The sequence below is a fragment of the Schistocerca nitens genome, chromosome 2 (genome assembly GCF_023898315.1).
Source record: "Schistocerca nitens isolate TAMUIC-IGC-003100 chromosome 2, iqSchNite1.1, whole genome shotgun sequence".
NCBI lineage: Eukaryota > Metazoa > Arthropoda > Insecta > Orthoptera > Acrididae > Schistocerca > Schistocerca nitens.
The window spans coordinates 476,377,974-476,402,481 of NC_064615.1; the positions used below are offsets into that span (position 1 = coordinate 476,377,974).

The window sequence follows — 24,508 nt, forward strand, 5'->3', positions numbered from 1 at the left end:
AACATAACGACCAACGAAAATTAAAATAATATACAACGAAAACTGAAATTATAATTCTTCAAAGGTCACAGTGTTAGAATAAAAAAGTGTCAAATGCTTATGTGTACCCAGTGTTACATATTGAACCAAATGTACAAAGAAAATTGACTACTTATTCTAAAGTATTGGTGACATTCCAATCAATAATACATAAGTAAAACTATGATGTAAATTGAACATACCGTCGTCAACTATTAATATACTAGAACCTCTCTTCGACATTAAGCAGAAAATGGCTAGCCATATAAGAGGTGTTAGTACACCACCTTAAAAACCACCAGACGGCGTTATTCAACAAAAAATATTAATGACAATACAGTTGGCACAGAGCACAAAATATAAAACATATTTACACATCTACGACGCCTAATGCAAAGAAGTAGAAGCACTGACTTTGCAAGCAAAAGATACACAAGTTCTCACAAAACCTAAATAGTACTAAATTCACTTTTCACACATCATTGTTCCCTTACACTAGGCGATGGAGGGTAACTCGGTGAATAAACGACTTGGAGGATCGCCTTGGAAGGTTTTGGCGCTACACCCCGGTATAGGTGGACCGCTGATCCACGATGACAGCACTCACCTCGACCACCCGTATCGTACCTCGTCTCCACGACCAACCGCACCTCATCCCCTACCCAGCAAGTGACGGCACTGTGTCTGTATGGAGCACATGGCGACATGTACATGTGCCATGTCAGCCACCATGTTTTCTGCTCACAAACGCTCATGACGAGCACCGGGAAGATGTTTTCTCCTCGTCATCGGGCTATTGTTGTCCACTAATGGCAAAATAGATCATCCTTAATATTCATACTTGTGTCAAAATTCAGTTACTGCCTCTTCTTATGAAACAGAACGTACCATTAGAGTCCTGCCTAGAGCTGCAGGTTCTCATCTGTACCACCCTTGTTTCTACATAAATGCAAAATGAGGTTCGTAGCACAGCCCTGTGTCCTGTGCACACATCTCCGGATCGTAATAATATGATGAGCTGGCTAATAGGGACTCGTGCGCTGCAACTAGACATGAATAAGTCATTGTAATTTCCACGTAGGCCTTTAGATCGTCCTGTCGCAGTCACAGTCATCGGGCGACATGGTTCTGTCAATTGTGCAGCTGCTGACGAAGGCCAGTGGCTCTTGTTTGAAAGGAGCAGACAACCTCCCTCCTTCCCTCCCTCCCTCCCTCCCTCCCTCTCTCTCTCTCTCTCTCTCTCTCTCTCTGTCTGTCTGTCTGTCTGTCTGTCTATCTCTCTCTCTCTCTCTCTCTCTATCTCTCTCTCTCTCTAGCGACAGTGTCACGCCAACAGTAAATGGTGCGGTGGCGCAGCTAACTTAGTCGCCACATCAGCTGAACCACCCTCTCGACAGCCCATGGCCCACTCGGGGATGTCGGTGTTTCACCATCCGAACCCGCTCCAGCCCGAGCTCTTTAACCGCGCACGAGGAGAGGCAAAGAGACTCTCGTCTGGTTCGGATGCTTCCCTCGCAACGCCTCGTCATTCTCAACATACAGAAAACAATCCTAATAACAAATACATAAAGGTACAAAAATGCAGACTTCTTTATCACAAGTTTCCCCGTTAAAATTGTAAAAACAAAAAATTTGGAACATCTATCCTGAATGACAGAGTTAATTAATTAACTTGGAAAAGAAAGCCACAACAATATCAAATGTCTCTGTAATCTGTGCAATAAGTATGAATGCATTCTGTATTTATTGTAGACAGATGTTACAAGTAAAATCACCGTACATCAACCACACAAATTCTGTTCATAGTTCTCAGGTTCCTACAGTGCAGCTACACTTCTATATGCTATCCCATAACTGCCTACACTCTATAGCATGCAAGAGTTATTGCCTGGACCAACTTGTCATACCATTCAGCCAGCTATATACCAAACCTTCAAATCATGCAGTCACATTACATTAATTACCCTGGGGCGCAACCAAACAGTAATGTTATTTACATCGCACTTACCTGTGGGCGCCGGCCGGAGTTGCCGTGCGGTTCTAGGCGCAACAATCAGGAGCCGAGCGACCGCTACGGTCGCAGGTTCGAATCCTGCCTCGGGCATGGATATGTGTGATGTCCTTAGGTTAGTTAGGTTTAATTAGTTCCAAGTTCTAGGCGACTGATGACCTCAGAAATTGAGTCGCATAGTGCTCAGAGCCATTTTACCTATGGGTAAACGAAACATCCAATGCCCTAATTACTAAGCACTCATCTCCGGATGAACAAAAACATCCGACATACTTCTATCAAGAATGGATTACCATATTAAAATTGAAATCTAACATATACAGACTGTTTTCTTCGACAGGAATATTACTCCCACTTTATCCATTTGTATCTTTACTATTATATTTCTGTCATTTCCTTCTTTGAGGGCCGGCCGAAGTGGCCGTGCGGTTAAAGGCGCTGCAGTCTGGAACCGCAAGACCGCTACGGTCGCAGGTTCGAATCCTGCCTCGGGCATGGATGTTATTGATGTCCTTAGGTTAGTTAGGTTTAACTAGTTCTAAGTTCTAGGGGTCTAATGACCTCAGCAGTTGAGTCCCATGGTGCTGAGAGCCATTTGAACCATTTGAACCTTCTTTGAGGATGTTCCATTCTTTTTGGTCTCACCCCTTTTACTCCTTCTTTTCATTTTGCGATTACCTTCCCTTCTGTTCCCAGCAACTTAGAGACAGCATTAGGACACACACGTAATCTTCTAATTAAAGAATACGTCCGATACACACTCAAACCATAAGTCAACATCCCACAGAAGAAAATTGTATAAACATCATACTTTTAACTTGGATCTAGTTTTTACTTACGTATTTACATTCAATGCCCAAGGATAATCCTTCCTCCCGCTCACTGTTTCGCTCCACCCACGGAAGTTACCTCTTTTGTACAGTATGTCCAGAACCACACACACACACACACACACACACACATCTGCATCTCCTGTTACCTCCATCCACTGCATTAGTGATATTATTCAAGCAAAGTACTATGAGCACTCACAAAACAGCTCCTTGATCAAGGGAATCAATTACATTTCTCTCGTCTTGCTTTAGAAACCTCATTTTGTTACCTAACCATAGAATCTTTCCTTATTTGGTGGCGATTCACTTTACATATTATGTCGCATCGTTCAGTGAAGAAATTATAAAGCGTCCTCGATCTTATAATAAGACTTCATTAATATCCCTCCGTGTACACGTGCATAAAAATCTAACTGGATGCTATAAGTGCATTTATTAGTTTTCATATCTTACTTGAGGCTCTAGTATCGTTAATGCAGAGCGTTACTGAACCTTTCATATTTTAAGGTTATGAAGAGCATTGTTTAAGTTTTGGAAACGGTAAAAAATCTGACATTTGTGACATTTCGTTCTCCTTGAATTTAATAGTCGGGTGAAAGCAGTGGAAGTAGCTCGAAACATCTGTATTTTTTACGGAGAGAGTTATTCGAAGAAATCATGTCAGAAAATAGTTTTCTCGCACAAAGTAGTATAATTTTCACGTGAAATATTCTAAACATTTCGGGCAACCAATCATGAACGACTTTTTACTGTTCCTAACTATGGTCAACATCATTGTATTCGATAATTGGCAAGTATGATGAGCTAAACTTCATGGGATACTTGCATTCAGTGTTTCAGTAGACAATATTTGGGAAAAATAACACACAAGAAAATGAAGCTTAAACTTTCCGTGGGCAACGGGATCATTCGAGACGAAGTAGGAGTTCGGGTTGGGAAGGATGGAAAAGGAAATCGACTATACCCTTAAACGATTTAAAGGAATCGCAGAAACCGACGGCAAAAAACGGGGATCTGAACCACCATACGTTAACTTAAAGAAGGAAAATAATGGTTGAGACCCCAGCTGTCTATGTTTTTGTCACTCCTTATCGAACCATCAAAAAACTTTGTTTGTGAATGAAAATATGCTTAGACTTGTTTTGACGACTTTTTCACTCTGAATCAGCAGGTTTCCACAGGCGTGGTGCAGAAAAACTGCCTGTCGTCAGCCTGTTTCAGATAACGAGAGAGGATATTGTGGCGTTGATTAATTAATTTCTTTTTTGTCTGTTTTGTTCAAGTAACTAACAAAAAGTCACTGAAAAGTGCGGGGTGTCCCTGCAGAAATGGCCAATATTTGGGTAATTACAGGAATGACCATGTGAACCAAAAAACGTTGGTGAACATGGGGTATTAAATTGCACATCTTCGGAGCAATGACCTATTGTTCAGTAGGAGAGATGTGTTTCATAGTAGCGAAGGTGAAAAAGTGCTCGTAGTTCTTAAGGTGTGCACATTAGCGCCCACTTTAGAGCCTATATTTTTCTTGATTTAGTCCATACTACCAAATCTCAAAATATGGATAAAAAAGGGCTTATTGGAGAAGAGATTTGTTTCACAGTATCGGAGATGAAGAAGTGTTCGTAGCTCTTCATCACGCATTTTTGAGCCCACGGTCACCGACTTTTGTGCTTCAAATGATCGTTCTTGTCATATCCTTGAGTACTGACCATCCGGCCTGGAACAGTCTGTATACACTACAGTAATACAAATGAATTACAACTTATCATGATAACATTGTAACTAAAGTCTACCTTAAAGAAACCCAGTTAACAGATTATTTCACTGCCATAATTTCATCAATAAAATAATGTGTTCACGCAAAAACTAAGAATCTTGTCGATGGAAGCGGAAGAACTGAGGCATTGCCAATTAGCCCTTCTGTAATTTGATATGTTCCTTAACCACACCTAATGTAGCGAGAAGTTTAACGACGTAAAATATTTCCTAAGATTTCCTTACTTCTATCCGTAAACATACTGATATAAATATATTAATAACATTTCTTTTTTCAATTTTCAAAACCCGTATTGGTTTTGAAAATTGAAAAAAAAAATGTTTATGGAAATATTGTACTACCTTTGCAACTTCGTTATCCAGACGTGGAAACTGAACCTGAGGAAACCAATGAAGACATTCTGGAGTGTTTTAACCTAAAAGTATTTGTTTCTACAATGAGAATTACGTTGCAGATCAGTCTGCACATGCACAGTGGCGCTTTCAGCAGAAATGGCAAACACTCTCGTAGACAACTCGAAAGTAGACGTAACACTGGCAGTGTAGCCAAAACGCTTAGAAAACTGTCCCTGTAATTCTTTCAAGGTCACAACGATTTCTTCAGACGTCGCGTTTTGTTTAATGCAATAATTCAGAGAACTGGACTGTGTTTGTCAGAATTCGTCTCTTCTAAAATGCGATTTTCTTTTTAAATGCATCAACAGGACGCCCCAGACCGTGCGGCTACCCCGCGCGGTTCGTAGATCTTCAGGCAAACTCAACTTATTGACATAACAAATCATTAGGTCCTCGAACCTGGCCATATATATAAGGAACGTGATAAAGACTTTGGTCTCTCTGAAGAGGCAAAGAAACACTTCCAACGTGTATATCTTCCCCAAGACAGGATGCAAGCAGTGACGCAGGTCAGAGAAAATTCTTATATGGATTACCAAAGATACATAAGCCTGATGTTCCTTTGAGACCGATAGTTAGCGCAATTGGAGCTCCTACCCAAGAACTAGCCGGACACCTTGCCTCCTTGTTACAACCTTACATAGGCAAAACTGAGAGTCATATTAAAAACTCTCTACACTTCATTGAGAAACTGAGGGAAATTACTGTCGGTCCTAATTACATCCTTGTCAGCTTTGATATAGTGTCTTTGTTCACTATGGTTCCAGTTGATGAAGCTCTCTCTCATATAGCCGATATGTTCCCTACTGATATAGTGGCCTTGTTCCAACACTGTCTATCCTCGACCTATTTTCAGTACAATGGTGAATTTTATGAACAGATTGATGGGGTAGCCATGGGAAGCCCCCTAAGCCCCGCAATTGCGAATTTGTTCATGTAATATTTTGACCATCAAGCACAGCAGTCGGCCAAAAAAAAGCCTCTCGAAGTGGTATCGGTATGTGGATGATACCTTTGTAATATGGACTCATGAGGAAGAAGACTTGAATGATTTCCTAGTGCACTTAAATAGCATCAACCCAAAGATCAAATTTACTATGGAGAAAGAGAAGAACGAACAACGTAACTTTTTGGATGTGTCAGTTATCAAACGGGCGGTTGGGACCTTAGGCCATAAGGTCTACAGGAAAGGTACACATACTGATCGCTACCTCCATAAGAACTCAAACCACCACCCTAGGCAAAAGAGGGGGGTCATAAAAACACTAGTGGATAGGGCCAATAATATTTGTGAACCAGGCTACTTACAAGAAGAACTAAATATTTACGAATGGCTTTTGCGAAAAATGGTTATACGAAAAACGAGATTAACCGAGCACTTCACCCAAGTAGAAAAATGTCTAAAAATAGGAGACAGCAACAACCATCAGCTGGAAAAGTATTTCTTCCGTTCATCCATAACATCACGGATCGCATTGGGAAAGTACTAGCCAAGTTTCAGGTGGAGACTATTTTCAGACCTACTAAGAAAATTAGTGAATGCCTAAGATCAACAAAAGATGCTCGTCACCCCCTAGCCAACCCAGGGGTATATAAAATTCCGTGTAGTTGTGGCAGGGTTTACATAGGAACTACAAAAAGAAGCATCAATACACGGTTGACGGAGCACAAAGGAAACTGTCGCTTGGGACATATCGACAAATCGGCAGTAGCGGAACATGTTTTTAAGGATGGAGATCACGAAATAAAATTTGGTGAGATAAGCGTGCTAGCGAGGACGTCGCATTATTATACACGTATGTATAGAGAGGCAATTGAAATCCACAAACATCAATACAATTTTAATCGTAAAGAAGAAGGATTAAAATTGGATAAGATACGACGGTCGACGTTGCATCAATCACGTGACAATCGATTGCCTGCAATCGAGAGAACAGACGATAGCCAGAGATAGCCACACATCGACGCCACGTGACGTGCGGTGGCGCCCTCTACGATCTCCATATAAGCGGCGGCCCCAGCTCGTAGCAGCCAGTCGTCGACTCACCTCGGAAGATGTTCTCCGTAGTTGAGAACGAAACGTCAGGGAGAAGAATTTCTACAGATCGACCACGGCAACTTAGCCCGGAAGTGTTTACTGATGAAGACGCCGGCCGTGAAAGCCTACATGGGATGAAGTATTGTACAATTGAATATGTATTGTTCTGTGTATATAGTGTATACCAAAAAGTCTTCAAGCACAGTACATCAAATGTTTTACACTTGTACCTGTTTTACTTGAAAAAGTTTTAGGGCGCAAGACTTTTGTTATTGCATAAAAATAACGCAGAGGCACTTCAATCTCTAACCATACCTGCAACTTAAAAGACTCACTGATCATTAGGAAAAGATTTGTCAGTGTCAATGAAATTCGCCAACAGCCGTGTAACTTAAGATATTATTTTATTTTATTTCGAAGGTTACCAGTTTCAGCGTTTCATTATGCCACCGTCAGGCACCACGTTCATCTCTCCCAATAAAGGAAAATGTCATTTAGATACATAAATCTCTCGATGTCTTCGAATGAAGCACTTGTACAATGATTGAATTCACGACATCCAGACATTTTCGTGTATCTAGAGACATGCACATTGGGCCTGAAGATGGCATAATGAAGTGCTGAAACTGGTAGCCTTCAAAATGAAATAAAATAACATCGTAAGTTACACGGATGTTGGTGAATTTCATTGAGATTGACAATTACTTGACCAACCGATGTCCCCCGTCAATAACGGACCAACAGAGATTACGAAAAGATGTCTGATGTTTCGACAGAAACACACGTATTTTATAAATAGTCGTCTTACTTTGTCAATCATTAACTCAGTTTGCATCAGAAGCACTTCCATTACCTGTGTTCTCAGACCTTGAGTTAGGTTATAACTGCACTGTCAAACATTTACTTTTTTATCTCTCTCTCTAGGTCAAACGCCATTTTAAAAGTTTTTCAGCATTACTGTATCCTCTTTAAAGGCGGGAGGCATTTATAGACAGATGCTGGGCTTTTAAGCTGATAACTCTTTTAAGGGGCTCCGGAAAGGCTCAAAATCATGAAAAGTTCAATTTTTACTTTTTTGCATTTTCTGAATCTGCAGACTATTACCTTTTAATAGATATATAATTTATTCAATTCCGAAGACTACAACTATTTTTAAATTTTTTTTGAAATGTGTTCTACATGGGCGTGACCCACTGTGGCGCTGTTAAACTGCTGTCAAATGGTGTTATTATTAACGTCCGTGTTCATCAGGTACATTTTAGTGATGTGAGATAAAGTATGTGTTGTGGCTAACCTGTGATGGTTCAATATATATCGCTGGTGTGATTGTCGATTGTTTCATGTTTATTTACTCTGTCGTTATCTCGAAAATATTCGTAATTAATTCTGTTTCTTGAGTCTCTGTTTTGTTGAAGTATAATAATGAGTAAAAGTAAAGTTATTAGAAATCCTCTGAAGGCTTTTAAGAAAAGGAGAAATGTTGGAAAGCCAAAGGTATGTGCTATTACTGTAAACAATAAAGACGATGAAAATCGCCAACATAGCTTGTGTCCCAAAGAAGAAGACAGTTGGTGTAAATATAACAAAGGATTGCTAACTGGTGAAGTGTACACTCATAAGCATAGTCTGCCTCATGCAATAATGGAGGTGATAAAACCTATTTTCAGAGACTTAGCAGCACGTGAACTGTTGAAAAAGTGTATTCACGGAAAAACTCTAAACCCCAATGAAAGTGTAAATAGTGTTATATGGTCGAGAATCCCCAAGACTGTATTTGTTGGAATAGAAACACTTCACTTTGGTGTGTATGATGCTGTTGCGACTTTCAATGATGGCAACATTATAAGGTGCAAGGTATTTAGAAATATGGGAATGAAGACAGGTTCTAACATGGTACGAGCGATGCTTGCTTTAGACAAGGAACGCCTTCGGGCTGCAGACAGGGCTGTAAAGAGGGTAGAAATACAAGCAAGAGTAAACAGGAGGAGGAACAAGAGGAAGCTGGAGGAGGAGTTTGCAGAGGATGAAGATAATCCATCCTATGGACCTGGAATGCACTAAAAAGTTAATCCAATCTTTGTCGCTCGGTTCCCAAAACTTTTATTTTCTCATACTAATTACATGTTTTCTAAGGATCTTCCAAACACATTTGTTTCAAACTTTCAGTAAATGTTACACATTACCTTCTGCATAATTTAACACAGCCTTTTTCGAAAAAACTGTATATTTTTGAATATATAAATAAAAAATTGCAAAAAAATGTTGCGAATTTTCATTACAATTGAAAAAAAATCATCTTTAATAACTGAACTAAAATTTTGTAAAATCCCTGTGTTAAGTTGTAGCCCATATTCCAATAAATAATCTGTAAAAAGTTCAACTTCCTACCTCAAATACTTTGTGAGGAAAGATGTAATTTATAAGCGTTATTTTAACATTGCAAGTATAGGGCGTTCCGGAAACCCTTAACAAAATAGAGTGGTATTATGAGACATTCCATTTTTTTTCTAATCATATAAGCTTTGTACAGAAATGTTTCTAATTGCTGATATACTGAAAAAAGGCATTTTTATCTGTTGCAAGACCTTAAGATTCCTGCGAAAGATGGAAATGGTTATGACGATTCTCAAGTGTTCATTGAAAACAGCCGACCTCTTAAGTGATTCCCAATATTTCAAACGTCGAATTCCAAAGCTGAAGAACTGAGGGAACAGTTTGCCGCCAGTAAATTTCATGTGAATCCAGGATTTGACAGGATGTGACTTTGCCCAGCCCCACTTGACTCGCCAGCGGCAGGATATCGGGCCCGGCATGCATGTTTCTGACAGCGCGGATGTCAGCGCCAGAGAGAGGCCTGCAAGTAGGAGCGGACGATGCGCCACAGTAGCTACACCGGAATGTCTCTGTGAGAGATGCACACGCTACACGGCGTTCCACACAAGTTCCACAGATCGATGAAATACTTTACAGCACTATTTCTACCTATTAACAACACTTTAGAATTAAATAATAAGACAATAATGTTTCGAAGCTATATTTACACTCCTGGAAATGGAAAAAAGAACACATTGACACCGGTGTGTTAGACCCACCATACTTGCTCCGGACACTGCGAGAGGGCTGTACAAGCAATGATCACACGCACGGCACAGCGGACACACCAGGAACCGCGGTGTTGGCCGTCGAATGGCGCTAGCTGCGCAGCATTTTTGCACCGCCGCCGTCAGTGTCGGCCAGTTTGCCGTGGCATACGGAGCTCCATCGCAGTCTTTAACATTGGTAGCATGCCGCGACAGCGTGGACGTGAACCGTATGTGCAGTTGACGGACTTTGAGCGAGGGCGTATAGTGGGCATGCGGGAGGCCGGGTGGACGTACCGCCGAATTGCTCAACACGTGGGGCGTGAGGTCTCCACAGTACATCGATGTTGTCGCCAGTGGTCGGCGGAAGGTGCACGTGCCCGTCGACCTGGGACCGGACTGCAGCGACGCACGGATGCACGCCAAGACCGTAGGATCCTACGCAGTGCCGTAGGGGACCGCACCGCCACTTCCCAGCAAATTAGGGACACTGTTGCTCCTGGGGTATCGGCGAGGAGCATTCGCAACCGTCTCCATGAAGCTGGGCTACGGTCCCGCACACCGTTAGGCCGTCTTCCGCTCACGCCCCAACATCGTGCAGCCCGCCTCCAGTGGTGTCGCGACAGGCGTGAATGGAGGGACGAATGGAGACGTGTCGTCTTCAGCGATGAGAGTCGCTTCTGCCTTGGTGCCAATGATGGTCGTATGCGTGTTTGGCGCCGTGCAGGTGAGCGCCACAATCAGGACTGCATACGACCGAGGCACAAAGGCCAACACCCGGCATCATGGTGTGGGGAGCGATCTCCTACACTGGCCGTACACCACTGGTGATCGTCGAGGGGACACTGAATAGTGCACGGTACATCCAAACCGTCATCGAACCCATCGTTCTACCATTCCTAGACCGGCAAGGGAACTTGCTGTTCCAACAGGACAATGCACGTCCGCATGTATCCCGTGCCACCCAACGTGCTCTAGAAGGTGTAAGTCAACTACCCTGGCCAGCAAGATCTCCGGATCTGTCCCCCATTGAGCATGTTTGGGACTGGATGAAGCGTCGTCTCACGCGGTCTGCACGTCCAGCACGAACGCTGGTCCAACTGAGGCGCCAGGTGGAAATGGCATGGCAAGCCGTTCCACAGGACTACATCCAGCATCTCTACGATCGTCTCCATGGGAGAATAGCAGCCTGCATTGCTGCGAAAGGTGGATATACACTGTACTAGTGCCGACATTGTGCATGCTCTGTTGCCTGTGTCTATGTGCCTGTGGTTCTGTCAGTGTGATCATGTGATGTATCTGACCCCAGGAATGTGTCAATAAAGTTTCCCCTTCCTGGGACAATGAATTCACGGTGTTCTTATTTCAATTTCCAGGAGTGTACATCCGTATTCCACAAGTCATATAATTGTATGTGACGAAGAGTATTTTCTGTACCTCTGTCACCATGCCCCCACACCAGTTCCAGTCGGGAATGGTGCACCGGAAGAACGACTTTTGGTATGTTTCCATGTGAACTCCTGTCTCTCTAACTGTATCTTCATCATCTCTTCACGAGATGTAGGTCCTTAGGAGCAAGAGAAGTTATCGGGTGACCCTTCTGCGACTGTACGCTCTCGTAATTTTAGCCGTAAACTACTCCTTCTCGACAACACCTTTTCTATAGCATATGCCACTGGATAAGCATAATAGTGATGGTTTTGTGTTTATTAAAAGCAGCTATGACGAAATTCCCCTTTCTTCTTCGATTTCCTCTGTCAGTCTTACCTGGCAAGGGTCACACATTGACGAGCAATACTCCGACATCGGTGTGTGAAGTTTTTGTGAGCTACCTCCTCTGTCGTTTGGCTGCATTTCCTGAGGATTCTTCCAATAGAACTCAGTCTAGCAGTCTTTTTGTGATCGTTCCACTCTATACCGCTCTGTACACATACTCCCAAATATAACAAGGTGGTCAGAAACAGCATGAAAATCTTGTAAATGTATTGCAAGGGAGGTGATACTGAGAAACAATTGTTGAGAAAAAAATCGATACCCGAATTACTTTGCATTGAAGTCAGCCACAAATTCAACTGACCCGCCAGAGACGGGTTGCCAAACATGTTCTTCATTTGGTTTTCTAAAACCGAACGAGAATCGGTAGTAGACGGTAGTAAGGATCTAAACAGAGCCAAAGGATGAACAATCCCGTGAGCTATCATCTTCGCTACAACAACTCACACGATTTGTATCTAGCAGACTGCTTGAATCTGCGCTCGCGGAGACCTGATTGGCTAACTTCCGTGTTAATTAACTCGGAAATAGTGCAACGTATAGAATTTTTTTCTGTTTCTCAGCGTATTCTCCCCTACAATATCCTTACAAGCTTTTCAGACAGTTTCTGACCACCTTCTATAGTTGATGTGACTGCTACCACGTATTCTTCGACAATCATATGATCGTAGTATACCGAATTTTCGACTTGTAATCTGAAACGTGTTACATTTGTTCAAGCTGAGAATTAGCTGCAATTCCTTGTACTGAAAGTTGATCCTACAATTTTCCAGCATTGTGACTTCTCTATATACAACGGCTTCATGGAAATTCCGACCTGATGGCCGGAGTGGCCGAGCGGTTCTAGGCGCTGCGGTCTGTAAACACGCGACCGCTACGGTAACAGGTTCGAATCCTGCCACGGGCATGGATGTTTGTGATGTCCTTAGGTTGGTTAGGTTTAAGTAGTTCTAAGTTCTAGGGGACTGATGACCTCAGAAGTTTAGTCCCATAGTGCTCAGAGCCATTTGAACCATTTTTTGAACTTCCGACCAACATTACTTTTACATCTGAAGTTAAGAATGCTGTGTTACGTTTCCTAGGAACTCTTCAATGAAATCACGCATGAGGTCTCATATTCCGTATGCTTTCGTTTTGTTAATTAAGCGGAGATTTGGGACTCTATCTAAAGCGGTATCAACCTGGACGCTGGTATCTAATATCTTCTAGGTCTCGTGGACGAAGAGAGCGAGCTGGGTTTACACAACTTGTATTGATGGCTACATAGAAAATGTTTGGTCCCCAGCAAGGTCAAAACTTGCGAGTATAAAACATGTTTCAAAATTCTGCAAGAGGCTTACTTCAGCGATATCGTATTATACATATGCCTATCTATCCGATGACCCATTTCGAAAACAGGAATTACCTGTCCATTTTTTTTTCAATTCTAAGCACGCTGTATTCTCCTGCTACTCGGAGATAACTACATTGTTTCGTGTACTGACTGTAGAGTCGTATGTAATTCCCATAAGCGCGTCAGCTTTCTTTTTCTGGTTAAGGGGGGTAGGACGTAAAACGGGACGACTTGGAGCAGGAGAGACACCACAGGACATTTTAATTTCCACTGTCTATACTTTTGAAAATAAATTCATAAAACTTTGTCAGAATGACCAGAAAGGATTCAGGATTTACACTTATAGTGGTGGAAGTTCAAAAATATAAGAAAATAATTTATTTTTTTACATTTGTATTTCACCTTTTTTCACTTACTATTGGCTGCATTTGTTGCTATAGGTACACTTTTCTTCATAAATAAGGGAGATCCTTCGATGAATTTTGCACAGCATACAAACCGTACTTACAGGTGTATGAAACTCTAGAATTTTCCAAGTCTATTAAAAACTGTGGTAAAATGAGATAATTAACTATAAAATTTGATTTTCTTCTAAACATGAAGTTTAAAATATAATAGCACATTCATTTTTTCTACAGTTTCATACACCTGTAAGTATGGTTTATAGGCTGTGCAAAATTCTTCGAAGAATCTCTCTTACTTATGAGAAATGTGTACCTATAGCAACAAACGCAGCCAATATAAGTGAAAAATTATTATGTTATGTTTTTGAAATTCCACTGCTATGACTGTGAAACCTGAATCCTTCCTGGTCATGCTGATAAAGTTTTATGAATTTATTCGTAAAAGTATAGACAGTGGAAATTAAAAGGTCCTGTGGTGTCTCTTCTGCTCCAAGACGGCCCGTTTGACGTCCTACCCCCCTTAAGTGGTTTTAGTCGATTTTCTGTCCTGCGGTCACCTAATTAGTATGTGTGTCATTTAGACATGAGAGATAACTCAAAGGAGGCACAACCATACAATCCCTCACCTCGAAACAATTTTGAAAAAAAAAAAAAAAATGAACACGACTAAATAAAACTTATACCTTATGCAGTCTCATAATAACTGGTCTTTGTGTACTGCTGTTAATAACTGAGTGTCTCTAAGACTTTGATGGTCACAGTAGCCACACAAGGACAGGGCAATTGAGGTTCCCCTCATCTTCATCCCAGGAGACTACAACTCCAACATTGTTTGCCGTCTTCTGAGAACACTGAGCTGTCGCATCACATTACGAAAAAAGTATCGTTTAAATTGTGTGAACAGAAGCATTGTCCTTGACAGCCTTGTGCTAAGTGGTGGGATTAGAAATTCAAATAAGCTGGCTAAGTCAGAAATCTGGTGTTCAACAGTCCTTCATGGCTTTCTCGCCGCCTGTGATTCATTTCACAAATCTTCAGTCCTGTTTTCCAAAATTCACAGAACTGTCTGGTAAAATAAAATGGAATCCATAAAGTATACATACCTGAGCGCTTGGAAACCCACGAAGACATCTCAAACATGGCGATTAGATTAATTTATTTCGTCATAGTAGGAGATACTCAGACATATTGTCTTGTGACAGCCAGAGCGAGAGCACCAGCAGCAGCGAGTACTGTTTGTATAAAGCGTTTATTTTGCATTTTGTTTACGACCTTCCACTAAGGAAGGGATTCTATTTGTGTTTATCTGCTCTGCATAGAAACTAACAGTTCTTGATCGTTAGGAGAGAAATTTATTTTGTACTTATTTGCTGCGCTTAGCTTTTAAATAGTTTTTCTGGGAAAACCTAGCGTAGTTTTCGCGTCTCGTATTTCAGTGAGTGTTTCTTGATTATCAGAGTAGCTCATCAGAAGATTATCTTGGGAATTTGTCACCGTATAGAGTAGGGTAAACATAGTCATGTGTAGGGACTGTGGTTGTTGTGAGCGGACGCAAGGAGAATTGGCCACTCTTCGGGGGCAGGTGGAGGCTTTGTCTGTTAGGCTCATCGAGCTCGAGGCGCAGGCGTCGGCTCGTAGTGGCGTTGGGGCAACTGTGGTGAGACCTATGCCTACTTCGGTGGCCTTGGAATCGCATGGAACCCCTGATGTCGCTGCGTCTTCCGGCAGTGAGCATCTTACCGGTCAGCCATCACTCCAGGGTGAATGGCGGACTGTGGTGGGCTCGCGCGTGCCTGGCCGAAAGGCGAAGGTGGGATCTGGCCGCGTGGCAGCTGCCTTACCCCTTTCCAACAGGTACGGGGTGCTTCCTAGTGGTGATGACATCGTTTCCGAGCCACCACAGGATGCCTCGCCTGTTGGGCCAGTGGCCGATTCTCCGGCAAGGTCCCGACAGTCACAGAGGGCGGGCCTATTAGTTATAGGGAGCTCCAACGTTAGGCGGGTTATGGAGCCCCTCAGGAAAATAGCGGGTAGGTCGGGGAAGAATGCCAGTGTGCACTCGGTGTGCTTGCCGGGGGGTCTCGTCCGTAATGTGGAGGAGGCCCTTCCGGCAGCTATTGAACGCACTGGGTGTGACCGGCTGCAGATAGTAGCACATGTCGGAACGAATGACGCCTGCCGCTTGGGTTCTGAGGCCATCCTTGGTTCCTTCCGGCGGCTGGCTGATTTGGTGAAGACAACCAGCATCGCACGCGGAGTGCAAGCTGAGCTTAATATCTGCAGCATAGTGCCCAGAGTCGATCGCGGTCCTCTGGTTTGGAGCCGTGTGGAGGGTCTAAACCAGAGGCTCAGACGACTCTGCGACTATAATGGTTGCAAATTCATCGACCTCCGTTATTGGGTGGAGAACTGTAGGGCCCCCCTAGACAGGTCAGGCGTGCACTACACACCGGAAGCAGCTACTAGGGTAGCAGAGTACGTGTGGCGTGCACACGGGGGTTTTTTAGGTTAGAGGGACCCCCCCTTGGGCGAAACGATAAAATACCTGACGGCTTACCAGAGAGAACATCAGCATCGTTGATAAAGAACGTCCGTCCTCAGAGACCAAAAACAGGAAAAGTTAACGTAATATTGGTAAACTGCAGGAGTATACAGGGCAAGGTTCCTGAATTAGTATCGCTTATTGAAGGAAATAGTGCGCATATAGTATTAGGAACGGAAAGTTGGTTAAAACCGGAAGTGAACAGTAACGAAATCCTAGACACAGAATGGAATATATACCGCAAGGATAGGATAAACGCCAATGGTGGAGGAGTATTTATAGCAGTAAAGAATTCAATAATATCCAGTGAAGTTATTAGCGAATGCGAATGTGAAATAATCTGGGTTAAGTTAAGTATCAAAGGTGGGTCAGATATGATAGTCGGATGCTTCTATAGACCACCTGCATCAGCAACCGTAGTAGTTGAGCGCCTCAGAGAGAACCTGCAGAACGTCGTGAAGAAGTTTCGTGATCATACTATTGTAATAGGGGGAGACTTCAATCTACCAGGTATAGAATGGGATAGTCACACAATCAGAACTGGAGCCAGGGACAGAGACTCTTGTGACATTATCCTGACTGCCTTGTCCGAGAATTACTTCGAGCAGATAGTTAGAGAACCAACTCGTGAAGCTAACGTTTTAGACCTCATAGCAACAAATAGACCGGAACTTTTCGACTCCGTGAATGTAGAAGAGGGTATCAGTGATCATAAGTCAGTGGTTGCATCAATGACTACAAGTGTAATAAGAAATGCCAAGAAAGGAAGGAAAATATATTTGCTTAACAAGAGTGATAGGGCACAAATCGCAGAATATCTGAGTGACCACCATCAAACGTTCATTTCTGAGGAAGAGGATGTGGAACAAAAATGGAAAAAATTCAGAAACATCGTCCAGTACGCCTTAGATAAGTTCGTACCGACTAAGGTCCAAAGCGAGGGGAAAGATCCACCGTGGTATAACAATCATGTACGAAAGGTACTACGGAAACAAAGAAAGCTTCATCATAGGTTTAAGAGTAGTCGAATCATAGCTGATAAGGAAAAGCTGAACGAAGCGAAAAAGAGCGTAAAGAGAGCAATGAGAGAAGCATTCAACGAATTCGAACATAAAACATTGGCAAACAATCTAAACAAGAACCCTAAAAAGTTTTGGTCATATGTAAAATCGGTAAGCGGATCTAAATCCCTTATTCAGTCACTCGTTGACCACGATGGCACCGAAACAGAGGACGACCGAAGAAAGGCAGAAATACTGAATTCAGTGTTCCGAAACTGTTTCACTGCGGAAAATCGTAACACGGTCCCTGACTTCAGCCGTCGCACGGACGCCAAAATGGAAAATATTGAAATAAACGATATCGGAATTGAAAAACAACTGCTATCACTTAGTAGCGGAAAAGCATCCGGACCAGACGAGATACCCGTAAGATTCTACAGTGATTATGCTAAAGAACTTGCCCCCTTTCTATCAGCAATTTATCGTAGATCTCTGGAAGAACGTAAAGTACCTAGCGACTGGAAGAAAGCGCAGGTCGTTCCCATTTTCAAGAAGGGTCATAAATCAGATGCGAATAATTATAGGCCTATTTCGCTTACGTCAATCTGTTGTAGAATAATGGAACATGTTTTATGTTCTCGTATTATGACGTTCTTAGATAATACAAATCTCCTTCATCATAACCAACATGGATTCCGCAAACAGAGATCATGTGAAACTCAGCTCGCCCTATTTGTCCAAGAAATTCACAGTGCCGTAGACACTGGCGAGCAGATTGATGCCGTATTCCTGGACTTCAGGAAGGCATTTGATACGGTTCCGCACTTACGTTTAGTGAAAAAAATACGAGCTTACGGAATATCGGACCAGGTTTGTGATTGGATTCAGGATTTCCTAGAAGAAAGAACACAACATGTCATTCTTAACGGTTCAAAACCTGCAGATGTAGAGGTAATTTCGGGAGTACCGCAAGGAAGCGTGATAGGACCTTTATTGTTTACAATATACATAAATGACTTAGTTGACAACATCGGTAGCTCCGTGAGGCTATTTGCAGATGACACGGTTGTCTACAAGAAAGTAGCAACATCAGAAGACTCGTACGTACTCCAGGAAGACCTGCAGAGGATTAATGAATGGTGCGACAGCTGGCAGCTTTCCCTAAACGTAGATAAATGTAATATAATGCGCATACATAGGGGCAGAAATCCATTCCAGTACGATTATGCCATAGGTGGTAAATCATTGGAAGCGGTAACGACCGTAAAATACTTAGGAGTTACTATCCGGAGCGATCTGAAGTGGAATGATCACATAAAACAAATAGTGGGAAAAGCAGGCGCCAGGTTGAGATTCATAGGAAGAATTCTAAGAAAATGTGACTCATGGACGAAAGAAGTAGCTTACAAAACGCTTGTTCGTCCGATTCTTGAGTATTGCTCATCAGTATGGGACCCTTACCAGGTTGGATTAATAGAAGAGATAGACATGATCCAGCGAAAAGCAGCGCGATTCGTCATGGGGACATTTAGTCAGCGCGAGAGCGTTACGGAGATGCTGAACAAGCTCCAGTGGCGGACACTTCAAGAAAGGCGTTACGCAATACGGAGAGGTTTATTATCGAAATTACGAGAGAGCACATTCCGGGAAGAGATGGGCAACATATTACTACCGCCCACATATATCTCGCGTAATGATCACAACGAAAAGATCCGAGAAATTAGAGCAAATACGGAGACTTACAAGCAGTCGTTCTTCCCACGCACAATTCGTGAATGGAACAGGGAAGGGGGGATCAGATAGTGGTACAATAAGTACCCTCCGCCACACACCGTAAGGTGGCTCGCGGAGTATAGATGTAGATGTAGATGTAGATCATCAGGACTATTAGGACAGAAGTATTAAAAGCATTCTTGTCTACAAATACTATCTCAAAGCAACACAGTAATACTGGAACGTAAAATGAAATTAAAAAAGTAATATGTTCTAGTAAGCAAGATGTCACTAAGCTGCGAAATTCTGCTAAAATTCAATATTGAAGGCAATGGTCACTTAACTGAGCAGTATCGTTGTAGAAAGTACAGCAAGGATGAATTAAATACAGCAATGGAAAATCAGTTTAAGACATTCATAGACAGTGAATCAAAGTTGTCAAAGAAGTTGAAAATGTAAGGGAATACTACGAAAACAAAAATTGTGCGAATAAAAGATATTTAAGCAAGTAAAGTCTTTTTTACATAACTATGTGACGCAAATGTAAGATCTGAGAGACTGGAAGGGATGAAACAAGTGTAGATGATAGTTAAAAACCATTTCAGAGTTCTTGGATGGAAATCTGTCAGTATCAGAAAGGGTATTTAGAGAAAAATAGTATATCAAAAGTTTTAAGAAGGATATGGAACTATCCACTAACATACCAGAAAAAAGTTGATGGCGTTAAAGGTATGTTACAGTTACAATGTTGGTTAACATATTAAATGAATGGATACCACTTTACTGTACACTATATTGCGCAGGTGACTTACGAAACATACACTATTGATCAAAAGTACCTGGACACCTGGCTGAAAATGACTTATAAGTTCGTGGCCCTCTCCATCGGTAATTCTGGAATTCAGTATGGTGTTGGCCCACCCTTTGCCTTGATGACAACTTCCACTCTCGCAGGCATACATTCAATCAGGTGCTGGAAGGTTTCTTGTGGAATGGCAGCCCATTCTTCACGAAGTGCTGCGCTGAGGAGAGGTGTCGATGTCCGTCGGTGAGGTCTGGCACGATGTCGGCATTCCAAAACACCCCAAAGGTGTTCTATAGTATTTAGGTCAGGACTCTGTGCAGGTCAGTCCATTACAGGGATGTTACTGTCGTGTAACCACAGGCTGTGCATTATGAACAGGTGTTGAAAGATGCAATCGTCATCCCCGAATTACTCTTCAACATCTACTTTGGTTTCTGAACAAAAGCAACGACGCGTAATCACCTTCCGTCACTTGATTAAAATGCAAAGCGCTGCCAAATCTTTTCTGCAAAAGAATCACCGCTGGTCCGCACGTTACCAATACGAAGCTATCACATAACCACAAACTTCATAAATTTACATGAAGGGTAATCGTTCTGAAGACATAACAAGATCTGAACAACATTACAAAGAAGGACTTTTATGATAGTTTTGTGGGATTGGTTGAACGTTCTGTGCATTGTACTCGAACTATCTAACTTTTCTCTGCTTTTTATTGACCCAGTCTCAAAACTTTTTGAGCTGACGGAGTGAGCATGTGTGTATGTCTGTCCGTGGTGTGCAAGAGAGTGAAATCATGAGTTAACTGCTGGCCACAGTCTGAAACGATGATACGCAGTGGACTCTCTATCTGGACCCAGGTTCAGCTATGAGTGACACGAGTCCTCTCCTACACCTCTGTTTTGTACTTTGTTCTGACGAAAGATTAACTTCGTCTCAAAACCGCCGTGACTGACTACTGGCATCACTGACTAACCTACAGGCGTCCATGTGGACCCAGTGCATTGAGTGCGTTGTTCTTCATTTTCAACTAGCTCTTTCATTGGAAAAAATCGCTTCAGCTTCCCACATCCTCAACAACGCGATAAGGACAGTTCGACGCTTGTAAAGAGTGTGTGTGTGTGTGTGTGTGTGTGTGTGTGTGTGTGTGTCCCTATGCGCATACGTAGTTACTAACCTTGTTGAGAGTGTGAAAACTATTCAATTCGGAAGGTGTACATACTTCCAAAAAATCGCGACCGTTACAGCAGCAAAAAAAAAAAAAAAAAAAAAAAAAAAAAATTCAAAGATAGAATTAGTACAGGATTGTTGGATTATTGTAATACTCACACTACTGAATGAATGAGAGAAACTATATGCAGAAGAAGTGAAGGAATAGTTGTAGATAAACTTGACTACAACCAATTGCTATAAAAAATGAATGGAAGTCTAATCCACTCGTTGGTGAATTAGTAGTACTATCGTTTAAAAGTAAATGAAGCCGTTCACCATCCGAAGTTCATTTCAAATCAGTCACTAAGTAATATATAACATTTCTGAGTGTGAATTATACATATACACAATTTTAAGGAATTTTTCATGATTGTGTTCTGCAAGTGCACACAATTATATCTAGATAATCGATTCCCTTGTTCATTATCAATTATAATCTAACATTATCAAATTTCGTATTAAATAAATTTCTATATTTTAAAAATAGCGCCTCATATGACTAATATTGTCGTGATTTATTTGATACTTAGTGTTTTATCAGGTTCCTTTCTCACTGTGATAAATTTTAAAATATCTTTCTTTTCTCCATTTTTTTCAGGTAAACACCTATGTTCCTGTCTGAGTCCGCAGGTGAAATTACACTATATAGTCAGTTTTATTATTATTAGTAGTAGTAATAGTAGTAGTAGTAGTAGTAGTAGTAGTAGTGCAGTTAAAAGCATACACATGTGTAAAGGAAGAACTATTCATATACATGCTTCGTTTGTTGCGCCACGTGAAATATAGATATCAAATTTTTGTGCACTACATTAGTTGTAAAGATTAGTTGGCTTGTAATAAAACCCTGTGACGATACAGGTAAAATCTTTGTATTTAAAACTTCCCCGTGGAATCACTTATTTCGGGATTGACGGTCTACAGATGGTGCTTCGTAATTCTCCATAATAACTGAACGTTACGCTACGGATTACCAGAGCTCCCCGCCGTGTATAACACTTCTGAACGGATGCTGTAATGTGACTGAAGTACTCAGTGAACTACGAGCTGCCAAATAATAACAGTGTGAGGTTTCATCTACCTTTGGTCGCAGTGACACATCTGGATTGAGCGAGTCTTTTTTTCTCCTGTCTCTGGTGGTCGTCACATCGTATAAACAGTAAACATAATAGCTCCGAGTGTCTTCGACATCGTTAACGATCTAGGCTTACATACACTCCACACATTCGTAAAGCCGCTTCTAAAACGCAGAAGTTTTACTCGCGCAAATCAGTACTTTGCGTTCAGTATATTCCTGAGCTTCAATTTAAACTCTTCAATACTTGATCATTACTCATCGAGACTATCGAAGAATTTTCCTCGAGTCAGAGCACTCCGCTGATTTGCTGCTCAGTTAATGTGTCATCGTTTAAAAACGTGTGAGACGAAACCTCTCCGGAATCAACATGAAACTGTCACCCAGCGCCAGTGAATAGCTGACTAGTTTCGAAGAAACGTGATGTTGTTAAAATTGGCTGTTAGTGATCATAATGTTGTTGCTGATTCCAGTCGTGACTCGTTCCACGGCATCACCATTACAAACGTATGCCACCTATTTTCAGCTTTTCTAACGGTTTTCACACTGTGCCATAATTATAGCGTCTGTAACTACGCCGCTCTAATGCTTTCGTGAGTGATATAGCCTGTGTTTGGTAAATGGGTAGTGAAACTTCGATATCTGATCACTTGATAATAGTAAATAGTTCCTGTTTGAAAGAGCCACACTCTTTGGCACGCCACTCGAAAATTTACTTCGCCTTTGTCTAATCGAGAGCAGAGGCATGTGGTAGGCAGCTCCATCGAAAATTGTCTTTTTACTGCCTTACTGCCTTACCGTAGTATCGGATACTGGGCCCACCATTATTCTTATTTTTAAATAAGTACCTTCCCATGTCATATTTATAAGAAAGGAAAATGTACTTTTTGGAAAAATTATTGTTCATTATTTTCTGAAAGAACTATATTTTAACTTAGAAAAAATGAATTCATATTGTTGTGTACAATGAAGCGAATGAAATGTAGGATATAGTCTGAAGTCAATATAATAAAATTTGTGTTCATCTATTTTTCAATATGGACACTGGTGAGAACTTGAAGCAGATATCATACATCACAGTTCCCGTGACAGGGTTATATTCAGGAACTTTTACTCTGCGTGCGGTTGTTGAATTTTGTTATGGAAGTATGAGATAGTGGATTGTTTTACGTAGTTCAGTTTGTTAATATTATGCCGAAAAATATTCTGGGCCACTGACACATTATATACAGCATAGTCTTTGCAGAAAACATGTAATGAAGATTGTAAGTCATCAGAGCTTTGTGGATTAGTATCCGAACAACTGAACATATAGTTAGCAACTCCAAAACATATTTACCCCCTTCTGTCGTTCATCTTGAGAAAACGTGGAGTCTGAAAAAGCCTATTGCTTTGATACACATTAAGCTTGGAATCGTAATGAACTCCTTCATTCAACAGTTGAACTGACCTATTTAAGACTCAACCTGAGCTAATTATACAACGTACATTAGCTAATTTAGAATTTCTGCAGTATGTAACTACACAGGATAGCATATGAAATACTTTCGGCTCTAATACGTCAAGACCGTTTAAGTATGTAAAAATTTATTTCGGTTAGTGACACGTTGATCGAGACAGGTGTTTTTATGTGAGGGTGCTACCCGTAATTTTGTCAATAGAGATTTTTTTTAATGAAACGATACATTATTTAAGGTGGGACGTTATTGAAGATAGGACAACAGTTACACAAACATGTGCTTCGGCAGTTTGACCTCTCTGCTAACCTTCGAAGAGTTTCTCTGTTAGTGTCTGCGTAGGTTATGTCACAGAGCATACTTGTTCAAATCTCGGCAACTGTTCAACAGCTGCCTACCGAACAAATTATTTCAATATAGTAAGCAATTTTCAAACATTATTGGTGTGCACAAGGTGTAGGACGGCCATTGTAATTACTCCCCTGAAGCTTTAAATCGAAAGCTATAGTGTGGTCTCTAGAGCGTGGTCTTTATTGTCCACAGTCTCCGTTGCACTATCTTGTCGTTTCTAACGAACGAGGTAATAATAATAATAATGATAATAATAATAATAATTTCATGTGCCTCAATGGCTGAGTACAGTTCTTTCAATTGGACGCTAATTTGGCGACTTCCGTGTCTCTCGTTTACCCAGTTATCCATCTTCAGTTTACCGTGAAGTCCGAACTTCCTGACGACTGCTCACATCGTTGAGAGATGAATGCTAGATTAAAGGCAGGCTGAATTCGGGATCTCATCCCCAGTCCTCCAGATTTCCACGCACACTCTGTACCACTAGACCAACAGCTCCAACACCGATGGAAATAAATGTTTCACACTTGGATTAAACAAATGTGACTAATGCTTATACGCAAAGCTCGTTGACGCATATTCCCCCGTCGACTGGCTGAAAACGATATTTATAATGTCCTCTGGAAGCTGGAGAAACTAACGCCACCCACCTGTCTGAAGGAAAGACTTTACAGCTTGTCCATCCAGTAC

The 24,508-nt window shown here is 41.6% G+C and overlaps 1 protein-coding gene across 1 annotated transcript in view; it reads left to right on the forward strand.

Moving 5' to 3' along the window:
* Nucleotides 1–21,635, forward strand: part of LOC126235105 (allatostatin-A receptor-like) — a 426,336-nt gene extending 404,701 nt beyond the window's left edge. Inside the window, exon 3 of the mRNA XM_049943840.1 lies at nucleotides 21,537–21,635. Within this exon, the coding sequence (XP_049799797.1) occupies nucleotides 21,537–21,560 (24 nt within the window). The 3' untranslated portion in view covers nucleotides 21,561–21,635. The remainder of the gene's footprint in view (nucleotides 1–21,536) is intronic.
* The last annotated feature ends 2,873 nt before the right edge of the window (nucleotides 21,636–24,508 follow it).